At 31.3% G+C, this 12,226-nt stretch overlaps 1 protein-coding gene across 1 annotated transcript; it reads right to left on the minus strand.

The window, feature by feature from the left end:
* Positions 1-6,741: 6,741 nt before the first annotated feature.
* LOC124920563 (pectinesterase 3-like) lies at positions 6,742-8,934 on the minus strand. The gene is made up of 2 exons (XM_047461069.1): positions 7,775-8,934; positions 6,742-7,636 (listed from the first exon to the last, which is right to left on the minus strand). The coding sequence occupies exons 1-2, from the start codon at positions 8,865-8,867 to the stop codon at positions 6,939-6,941; spliced, it is 1,791 nt and encodes a 596-aa protein (XP_047317025.1). The 5' UTR covers positions 8,868-8,934; the 3' UTR covers positions 6,742-6,938.
* Positions 8,935-12,226: the final 3,292 nt, after the last annotated feature.

Genomic DNA, 12,226 nt, shown 5'->3' on the forward strand with positions numbered 1-12,226 from the left:
TGGAAAAACATATCATACCTTGGAAAACAGATTATACTTTGGAAAACAGATTATACCTTGGAAAAGAGATTATACTTTGGAAAACAGATTATACTTTAGAAAATAGATTATATAAAACTAGTATGGGTTTTTGAAGATGGGTTGAGAAAAGAGCTTGCCTTAGATTGATCTTGCTAAAATGAAGAAAGTTCTTCAATGACTTCTAAATGTATGCCTTCTGTTTCTTAGTAAAGAGGAAGATGGATATAATAAAATGAATGAGTTGGTGAAGAATTTATAGGATTTAATAAGGGTCGGTTGAGGTAGCTAGCATGAGGTGGATAACTTAATAATGAAGGAAGCTGGTCATAGTCTGCTCATAGAATGGGTTGGATAACTTGCTAATGATGAGGGTTGGTCATAGCCTTGTCATAGCATGGGTTGGATAATTTGTTAATGAAGAGGGTTGATCATAGCCTTGTCATAGCATGGCTTGGATAACTTGCTAGTGATGAGGGTTGGTCATAGCCTTGTCGTAGCATATGTTGGATAATTGTTAATGAATAGGGGTGGTCATAGCCTTGTCATAGCATGGGTTGGATAATTTGTTAATGAAGAGGGTTGGTCATAGCCTTGTCATGGTATGGGTTGGGTAAAGAATGAGGTGGTAGAAGTATGGGTTGAAATAAGTATGGGTTGACTGAAGAATGAGGTGGCTGAAGCATGAGGTGGTAGAAGTATGGGCAAGACAATAATATCCTCGATTAGACCTCCTCGGTCGGACCCCTTGGTCCTAACTCAGATTTCCTCGGTCTTGATTCTCGGATTTTCCTCGGTTCTGATCCACTGATTTTTTCTTGGTCTTGATTTTGTCTAGGACCGAAGATACTCGATCGGAAATGAATTTTTGGGTGTGACACTTGTATTTTAGAAAATAACAATATTCTCCGTCGTTAAAAATACCTAACTTCCGGCCAAATTTTCGACCACTTACGTGACAACATGGAGTCTGATCTCTTCATTCACAGGGAGAATTCACAAATAGAAAATGATACGCTATGAACATAAATTCTTCACATAATATAAAGAAGAAAAATCAGTTAATGTCGTCAACATCACTTGATCTTTTAGGTTTGAGATTACAGAGAAAAAATCATTATTATTTAATAAAAAACATATCTAAAAGATTAGAGGATAGAAAACTACTCATAAAATTGAAGAAACTAGATTCAAAGTTTGTCAAAGATTTAAATTAATATCAATTTCATATTTAATTGTATACAGTTCGAATTGCAATCATTACATACTCACATAATTAATGTTCACTTAAAATTGTCACCAAAAATTTGACTAAGGTAAATATAAATATTTTTTTAAATAGAGGTAAATTGTCTATTTCCTACAATTTCCTACAATAAATGTTACTCAAGTTTCGTTATCCATTAAAATTTTACACTATTAATTATTTAATTTTATAATTTTATACAATTTTACATGAATAAATAATTTTATATTTACATATTCAAAATTAAAGTATTAAATATTCAAATAAATAAACTCATTTAATTAATTATAATAATTGTTTAATTGGTGATAAAGTTAATAATATCATAAAAATTTAAACTGTTCATGAACTTCTTTTCTCAAATAGTAAGCAATATAATCTAACAATACATCTTCACATGCATAATTATAATATATAATTAATAGTATCGAGCAAGACTTTAAAATTGATAATTTACATAAAATCGTTGTCAGTTATAAACTTATAAAATTATAAAATCTAGAGGTTACAGAGTTTAATTTGAAAAAAAATAATAGTATATATTATTATTATTATTTATATATATAATTAAATATTTTATAATTAATAAATTTAAAAAATTTATATATTTAAATATAAAATTAATTAAAAATTAATAATATTATAAAAACAATTATACTTACAAAATTAATTATATTAATTAATTTATATGATTAAATAATAACTTTATTTTTTGATTTTTAAATATAAATATATTTTTTAAACGTAAAATCGTATAAAATCGTAAAATCGAAATTATTTATAAACTCGTAAAATCGTAAAATCTTATTATCGTAAATTTAAAATCGTAAGAGTTTACTTATTTAAGAGTTACTTAAAATCAGACTCATTAATTTTATATGAAATCGTAAAATTTTAAGAGTTAACTTGAGATTTTAACCGTCTTGGTTTGAAAATTAATATGATTACGAGCAACTATCACATATACCATTTTCAAATGTCTTAAATAAAAAATTAATAATCTTTATAATGTTAGGCTAATTTTCTAAATTAAAAATAAAATAATATAATTGATATTCTTGATTTTATGAGTTTTCATATCTTAAGTAAAAAAAAATTATTTTAACCATCTTAAATAGTTTTCAATGCTTTTAGATCGTAATAGAAACATTAATAAATAACCCCTAAAATATAGTACAAGTCTCAAAACTAATAGATAAAAATTTAAATTTTGATTATAAAATTATTAAACTGTAAGAGTTTATTTTATAAAAAAAATTATATTAGTTATATTATATATATACAGTCGAGATATTTATTATAAAATATGTGAGGAGATAAATTGCTTAACCGAAATGAATGTAAAGTCTTGAGATGAGAGGGAGATTGGGATTGATGAGATAAAAATGTGGAATGAGATGATTAATTAATCGAAGTAAGTAAGGTCACATGATGAGAGGTCAATTGAGGATTAATGAGTCAAAGTAAGGCTATCAAACTCAAGAGTTTACGTAAAATCATTGCCCAGTTATAAACTCGTAAACTCGTAAAATTTAGAGTTGACTTGATATCGTAAGAGTTTAATTTGAAAAAATAATAATTATATATTATTATTATTTATATATAATAAAGTATTTAATACTTAGCCAATTTAAAAAAATTATATATTTAAATACAAAATTAATTAAAATAATAATAATAAATAAATAACATTATAAAAAATTATAGTTACAAAATTATTTATATTAAATAATTTATTTGAATAAATAAAAACTTTATTTTTAAATATAAAATTGTTTTTTAAACGAAAAATTGTAAGATCGAAATTATTTATAAACTCGTAAAATCTTATTATCGTATATTTAAAATCGTAAGAGTTTACCTTTTTACAAGTTCACTTCAAATCAGACATGTTAACTTTATGTGAAATCATAAAAGCGTAAGATTTTAAGAGTCAACTTGGAATTTTAATCGTTTTGGTCAAAGTGATGGTAAGAGAGATTGGTAATGTTGGAGAGGGTTGATTTCACCGAAATGAAAGCTTGTAAGATCATAGTATGAGAGGTTGATTAGGGTATGGATAAATGTGGAATTAGATGGTTAGTTAGCTGAAGTAAGGATAAAAAAGTTAGGTTGTATATTATAAAATATGTGAGGAAATTAGTCAAGAGATAAGAGGTCGGTTGGGGATTGTTGTCCAAAGTGAGAGTAAAAGAGAGATTAGTAACGTTGGAGATGGTTGATTTGATCAAAGTGAAAGTGTATAAGGTCACAGATGAGAGATTGATTATTGTGGTAGATAAATGTGGAGATGGTTAGCTGAATTGAGGATAAAGAATGTCGTATTGTATATTGTAAAATATGTTAGGAGATGTGTTATTTGACGAAGTTAAAGTAAGGTCTCAAAATGAGAGATTGATTTTTGAATTGATGGATAAATTTGGAATGAAATGGTTAATCAGTTAAAGTGAAAGTAAGGTAACCATTAATCTTTAAAAAAATTAATATAAAAAAATAATAGAAAAAATAAAATGAACTCATGTGATTTATTTTTGTAACTATTAATTATTGTTTGTGACATTTATTTATTATTATTTTTAAATTAATATATATATATAACTAATATTTGTTTAAAATAAATTTTAAAATTATAAGAATTTGTTTTTGTAGTTTTAAACATATAAATAATAAAAAAAAACGATTTTAACTATTTTATTTTTGGTCTGTTAATTTTTTTGTTCGGGCCTTTCATTTATATTGAAAACGACTAAATAATTTAGCTCATCCGCCCCCATCGTTGGAAGAAAAGAAAAGCCCATCCACGGGCCTAGACCAAGATAGAAGAAGAGAAGAGTACACTTTTTATCTTTTTATAATAAAAAGCAAAAATCAGCAACACATTAATGACAGCGGCGAGACTATGAACTTTCTTTCACGTTCTACGTCTACACCTGTCCTTCCAAAAGTTGGAATTTTCATGGTCATATTTATTGGGTCTCGTTTATGCCGGTTGTGATTTAAGGACGTGAACTCTATTCTTGGTTGTTTCTTTCTTTCTTTGGTGGTGGTTTGTTCCATAGCGATTTCTACTACAAAACTCCCATGGGTGTTTTTTTGCTTAATTCAATCTTCATTAATAATAGATATGTTTGATTGCATACAGCTGGCCGAGACAACCTATCTAACCCCAATTATTTATAAAATAGTTATATTATATTACTAATATTATTTTATTTTTATTTTTTTATCTCTTTTCATATTAAATATTATATAATATATATATATATATATATATATAACTTTTTTATTTTTATTTTTCTCATTCTACATTTTTTACCCGTTTTTCTATTATATTTCAACTACTATTTTGCCGCTATTTTTTAACCTAATATTTAATTAATATTAGTAATATTAATATTATTTTTTCTTTTTTATATCTCTTTTCATATTAAATATTATATAATATATATATAACTTTTTTATTTATTTTTTTCTCATTCTACATTTTTTACTTGTTTATATCTAATTTTATATTATATATAAATATTAATTCTTCTAACCTAATATTAATCGTAATTTTTTAAAATCGAAACTTTTCTAACCTAATATCTTAGCCACAAAATTCAAAATGAATTGATAAGTTTGTTAGAAGAAGAGATAAAAGATATTAGGTAAATATTTTTCCATTATAGGTATAAGTAATATATATATAAGTCATCAAGAACAAATGACTATTGTTATAAGATGTGTGGATATTGATGATAATATTGTCAAGGTGCACGAGTTCTTTATTGGGTTTATAAATGTTGAAGACACTTCAGGGCTTGGACTTTTCAAACGACTAGAAGATGTTTTGATTGAACTTCACCTCAACATTGATGATATAAGAGGATAAGGTTATGGCAATGGCTCAAATATGAAAGGTAAACATCAAGGTGTACAAAAAAAAGTTACTTGATGTAAATCCTAGAGCATTTTATATTCCGTGTGGATGTCATAGTTTAAACCTTGTTATATGTGATATTGCAAAATCTTGTGACCAAGCAAAAGATTTTTTTGGATATCTATAAAAGATTTATACATTGTTTTCGGGTTCAACACAACGGTGTGATCTTCTTAAAACATTTGTGAAGAATTTGACACCAAAGCCCTTGTCGACGACTCGTTGGGAAAGTCGTATTGAAAGCGTTAGAGCAATAAAAAAATCAAGTAGTAGAGTTTAGAGATGCTCTGGTTGAATTATCTATTATAGAAAAAATGATCTAATCGGGAGGATAGAAGCTAAAGGCTTGTGGACGTCTGCTTTAGAAGATTTTGAGTTCTTAATTAGCTTATGCATTTGGTACAAACTTTTAGACAAAGTTAATCGTGTTAGTAAATTGCTTCAACAAGAAGATATGGAAATTGATGATGCAATTACAAGATTGAAGGAGCTCATTATATATTTTGAAAATGTTAGAGAATGTGGTTTTGAAGATTTGATGGAGGAAGCTAGAACACTTGCACGTAAAGTTGGCATTGATCTAGTGTTTGTTCAAAAATGAGTTTCTCGAAGACCGAAGAAATTTGATGAGGGTGTGATTGATTATGCCGATGTTAATCAATCATTAAAGGATAAATTTAGAATTACATATTTTCTCCGCATTATAGACCAAGCTCTTACATCGCTTCGGGATCAGTTTGAACAACTTGAACGTTTTGAAGAACTTTTTGAATTTTTGTTCAATAAAAAATTCAAAAGTGTCAGTAAAGAGCAATTGAAGCAGGATTGCACTAAATTAAAAAATTCTTGAAACACAACCAACAAATGGACATTGATGGGGATGCATTATTTAAAGAGCTCGGTAATTTAAAGACAATGTTACCAAGTAAGAATATCAATTGACATCCTTAATTTTACAAGGCCATTATGGAAAGCAGGTTGTTTTCAAAATGTAGGGATCGATATCGAATTTTGTTGACTATACCGGTTACTGTTGCTTCAGCAGAGAGAGATTTTTCTAAGTTGAAGTTGATAAAGACTTACTTACGAAGTACAATGTCACAAAAAGATTAAATGGATTAGCGATGATATCAATTGAAAATGAGTGTTTTGAGCAATTAGAATATGATAACTTAATTGAAAATTTTGTTTCAAAAAATGCATAGAAAAGTATGTTTTCATAGTTTTTTTTAGAGCGAGGTGTGTTTTCATAGTTGTTAATTATTATTGTATTTTTTTTTTTCATTTAAAACTTCTTATATTAATATTTTTGATACTTATGAAATGTTTTATATATGAGATATTGTTGCTATATATTTAATTCGTATATATATATTTTTGTTAATTAAAATATTTATAATTATAAATTAAAAAATTAAAATAAAAATAAAAAATAAAATTATTTATAATTTGAAGGGCCCAAATTTATAAAATTGCATTACCCCAATCCTCAGGCCCGAGAAAAAGAGGCATAAATGATTTGACATCTGCTATGCGTAATAATAGTTAATGATGATGATATAGAAATCATAAAACATAAATGACTGTCTCTTAAATGAATTAATCTTTTAAATAAGTAGAGTGAGTGAGTATACGAGCGTGCATACATTAACATTATACAAACATAACATGATGAATGATTCAAATGAGAAACAACATATATAACATTTGAAGTATGCAAAAGCTGGTAGTAGTGGTTATTTAGGGGGGGTTTCACAAGGTCAAATCAAAGAGCACTTGTGTTTGGGGCAACCACATGGTGCCGTCGATGAAAGATTCGACAGTGAACTTGGAGGCTTGGGCGGATGTTGTGTTGCGTGTGTAACCGTCCCAAGTGACCCTTTTGTCTAGGGTGGCTCCGGGGCCAGTGTTGAGGTATTCTGCATAAAATATTGTACTTGGGGGGTTAACCCCTGGAACCCAAGGACTCCACCCAGCTGGATCTAAAAACGACCCTATTTGACTTTGCATTATTATTGTTGTCGAGTACTCCTTCCACGGCCTACCCAGATAACTCCTGGCCGTCAGACTACTACTATTACTACTCGTCATCAGAGGGGATATGCTGCACTTTTGGATCGAAATTCCCGTGTTCTGGTTAACGTCCTTCTTTCCCTGAGCAGTTATGGTCACCACTTGGTTCGGACCGGGCTGTCTAGGCTGGATGTTGCAGCTCTGGAGCACAACCGCCGAGTTTCCAAAGATAAAGTCTACCGTGCCTGTGATGTCGCACTCGCGGTAGAACTGCCGATTCGAGTGAGCATACAAAGTGTCCTGGAACCCGTCGAAGGAGCACTTGTAGAAAACTGATTGGTCAGAACCCGATCTCAGAGCCACAGCCTGTTCCTTCTGTGGCCCGGCACTGTTCTTGAACCCCATGTCTCTCGCAATGAAACCCTTGCCCACAACAGCTGAACATCATCAATCATCAATTATCCATTTTTAAAATAAAATCATTCTTGAGATCTCGCTATACACTACTACTACTACTTAATAGATATTCGCGCGAATAAGAAACAATAAATAAAGTGTAGTAATTACTGACTGACCGAAAGTGGCGGTGTTGAAAGTGGGAGTCCCATCAATTTTGTTTAGGCTACCGGAAACAATGGTGTTAGCCATCCCGTCGCCGTACATCATAACATTCCACAACGACTTGTCCAAATTGACATTCTCAACATATTCCCCTGCTTTTACGTATATCACGAATCTGGTTGCGCTCTTCTTCGGAATCTTTGCAACCGCCTCCCCTATGGTTCTGTAATCTCCGGTCCCGTCCTTGTTCACCACCACATTCGGCGTCGGCTTCGTCTCCTGCAGAAACCTCCGCTCAACCCACCGAGGGAATCTCATATGATGATCTTCTTCTTCTTCTTCTTCTAATCCCTCCTCCTGGCCCAGCAGAAGAAGTCTCCGATGATGGGAGTTGAAATTGGATAGGATGCCTAGAATCTTGGACACAATAGCCAAGCTGTTGCTGGAGAACTCGGTGGAATTCCTTGCTAGTACCTTCATTTCCTCTAGAACGGTGATGGCGTTGACTTCTTCCAACGAATCGAAGCAGGTCTCCTGATCGGTTAGAGTCGTGCTCAACCAAGTTTTCAGATCCTCTACCATTCCAATGCTCAAGGAAGAAGAGGACTTGTCGTCGTCGTCGCCCATAGCTGAAATGGAGTCGTTGATTCTGTCAATGGCGTCATCGATGACGACCTGGCAGACGCCGAGAGCAGCTCTGACTCGATCGTCGTTAATTTTGGACTTGAGATTGGAAGGAAATGTGGATAAATGGGTGAGCTCGGTGAGGACGGCGAGGAGAGAGAGTTTGAAAAGTTGTTGGGGATCTGTAGTAGTAGTAGTATCCAGGGATCGGAGGCTGGAAATGCACGATTCTTGATACTGGGTAACGCTGCAGACAGATCGAATGGAGGAGGAGGTGGTGGTGGTGGATGCAGTTCCGGAGGAGGTAGAGTTTTTGTTATTGTGGACGAGGAGGGTGCCGACAACGATGGCGATGACAATCGCAAACAGAAGAATTACAGAGGCGATGATGATGACGATGCGTTTACGGGTCTTTTTGCGGAATGCTTGTTGTTCGACCTCATCCACCTTGCCGTACCCTTTGAACGATTTTATTGTGTCCATTTTGATTTAATCAGCACCACCAGGATCCAGAAGCAAGATTTATAATTTACACTATACATATACATATAATTTATATCAGTGTCAGTGTGAAAGAAGAGTGGACGGACGGACGGACGGACGGTGTCTATCTATCTGTCTTGTATCTGTTATACCTCGTTTGATATTTTGAGTTTGTTTTTTTTTTATATATTTTTATACCCTCTCTTATCATCAATATTTTTTAAAAATAAATAAATTGTTTTATTATTATTATATATTAATATTTTTTTAAGTATATTATAAAAAAAATCACCTTTTCTCAAAATCAATAATTATCATTATTTTTTTTTTATTAAAACTAAAGTTTATTAAAATAAGTTTTTTCTAAAGATTTTTAAAAACTTATTTTTATAGTGGATCCTTGTAACTAAATTTTTTAAATATTTAAAAATAATAATAACCTTTAAACATACAACATCAATTACAACATCATATGATATGAGAAAATAAAAAAAAATATATTAAAATAAAAAAAGAATACAAAAACATTGCTCAACAAATTATCGAGTTTGTAAATTTTCAGGAAAGACGATTAATTTCCCAACTCCAAATTTTCAAGAACGAATCACAAAAAACGTCAAAATAATAACATTATAAATTATATACATCGAACGACTACGATTATTTAAGATTCGATGATTTCTTTCCAACCACGTAATCCACTAGATTTGTCGAGGTAATTACATAAATATGTAGTCGTGTCATATTAATTGTCTCAATCCAAACTTTTCGACAACTATTCAAGAACTCAAACATTACTAAGGATTACAATTTGAAACTGCCCCGCAGTAATCGATTCGAACCGATTGGTGCGGCCTTTTCCCACTTTGACCAGGGATAAGGACGGATCGGGAAAAACCCAAAATATGTTGACTAAGGTTTGGGGCGTGGATCATTTATATTTAAAATCTCCTTCAGGAATCGAGATGGGTTGATACATTAAGGGAAATGATGATAATGTGTTTCTCCGAACCGAACCGCCCCATTGTCATTCCTAGACATCACCCATTAAATTTGAGTTATATTCCAAAAGAGACTTGAGATACTCAAACTAGCAATCATCGACAATGCAAAATTAGGCGAGTCGCTGATTCCACCTCCTTATGACACATACGATTTCCATAATACAACATTTTTTTATTCATATATCATTTTAAAAATACCACCATGAATAATATTTCATCAAAAAAAAATAAGATATTGGATGAAATCTTTAATTCACAAACTTTCTCCCAACAAAAAATAACATGTAATCAACTTAGCGAACAAATTCTAAAAATGTCACATATGAAAACTATTTATATTTTGTCAATGCATAACAATAATGTAACATTCAGACTAAGACATTTGTTTGTATTCTCCTAGAATCAAAACTATATTAAGGAAAAAACACTCATTAATGTTTACTATTTTTCTATATCTAATTCGACTAACGAAATCACTATATCGAGAATATAATATTGTGTCTTTAACTGTGACATTTCTACATATAGCAATGGAAATAAACTAATGATACGGTGCAACCTTACTTTTAACATTACACCAAGTATCGTAAAAAACAGATCAAAGATTCAACCCCACGATGAATTTGGACTACTCGCAAAACTCTTCCACATTTAATAGTTACCCCGCCAAATGGTACAACCCATTAAATTGTTAGACATTTTGCTAAACCAACGAGACCAATCTTGAGTACACTTACACCTTCATTCTTAAAACCTACCTGACTCTAATGTAAATTTACTACACTATTTCAATAGAAGAGTCATATATATTAAAATAAACAAGATTTCGGATATTCAATCTTCATTGATTCTTAAAATATTTAAACAATTATCTTAGTGTCTAGACGACAAAATAATGAATTAGCACTAGTGAAAAAAGGGTCTAAACCGAGAGTAAAAACTTTCGGTAATGACCCTATATCTATCGGTATTGACCTAATACCGAAAGTTTGGGTGACTCTCGCCATTCCTCGGTATTGACTTTTTTGGTAAATATAATTAGGCATTTACCGAGAGATATCGTAGAGTTTTCGGCTTATACACCCGAGAGAAAAACCGAAAGTTAATTAGAAAACTTTCGGTTTTTCTCCAAAGGGAAAAATCAAAAATTTTCCAATTAACTTTCGGTTTTTCTCTAGAGGGAAAAAACGAAAGTTTTCCAATTAACTTTCGGTTTTTCTTCAAAGGAAAAAAACCGAAAGTTTTCCAATTAACTTTCGGTTTTTTCCTTTGATACAAAACCGAGAGGTGTATGAAGAACTTTCGGTTTTTTTTCAAATGAAAAACCGAAATCTTTTCATATAACTGTCGGTTTTTCCCTTTGAAGAAAAACCGAAAGATTTCCATTTAACTTTCGGTTTTTCCCTACAAAATGTACAAAATAGGCCGATTATTTTGTGCGCAACCAAAACCTGTTCAGCCAAACCAATATATCAATAATAAAACAAATGACATTCATAAAGGAAATGACCATTATCATTCCAAAATTCTCAACCAAACATCATTCAAACAATTTGTTATAAATTCAAATGAAAACGTACTCAATCAATTCATAAACCTGTTTTCAGTCGAAACAACCAATCAAAACGTACTAGAATTAGCTGGTGGGGGTAGGAGGGGGTGATTGTTGATGTTGCCTCATAAACATTTCAATGCTCACCATTCTTGCATTCATTTGTAGCATTTCCTTCTCTATTCTTTCGGTCATTTCTAATTTCTCCCTATCCATTCTTGTCACAATTTCTATCTTTTGCGCTTGTATTTCATTAATTGTTCGAGTTCTTTCTTCATACCTCTTCTCCAATCCTCCAATTTCATCGCCATTCTTTGATTCTCTTCAAACAATTGATCAGTGGATCGTTGTGAACTATTGTCACTTCGACGATTCTCACGAAAGTGTGTGGGTCGGACGCCTGATCCCATACCGAACACTCCCCCATGCTTTTGTTGTCCGAACACCCTCTTCGTCAACTCAAAGTCAGATAATTCCGGTTTGTTACTTCTTACTTCCTTCATCTCATCCTGCACATTTGAAATAAATTTTTATATATATAATAAAAAACTAGCTATATTCAATTAACTTACAATTTTCTCTTGTGCTTGTTCGTCTAGGACAGGGGTTGGGTTTTCTTTCGTAGATTTTGGGGTACGGGTCCTCTTGAATACTTCAACGACAGAGGGAGCCCGTCCCATTTCAAGCGCCTGTTTAAATAAATGATTTATAAAATTAATAACAATCTTTATATTAAGTTATTAGAAATAATGTACATACCAATTCTTCCTCCACTTGAGCAAACGGTCTACTTCCAGTATGAT

This window comes from Impatiens glandulifera, chromosome 1 (assembly GCF_907164915.1).
Source record: "Impatiens glandulifera chromosome 1, dImpGla2.1, whole genome shotgun sequence".
NCBI classification, from domain to species: domain Eukaryota; kingdom Viridiplantae; phylum Streptophyta; class Magnoliopsida; order Ericales; family Balsaminaceae; genus Impatiens; species Impatiens glandulifera.

Bases quoted from the DNA above. Each gene is read 5' to 3' on its own strand.
- LOC124920563 (XM_047461069.1), bottom strand. From the start codon at position 8,867: ATGGACACAATAAAATCGTTCAAAGGGTACGGCAAGGTGGATGAGGTC. The intron at 7,637-7,774 runs GTCAGTCAGTAA...GATGATGTTCAG, and splicing joins TTTCAACACCGCCACTTTCG to CTGTTGTGGGCAAGGGTTTC.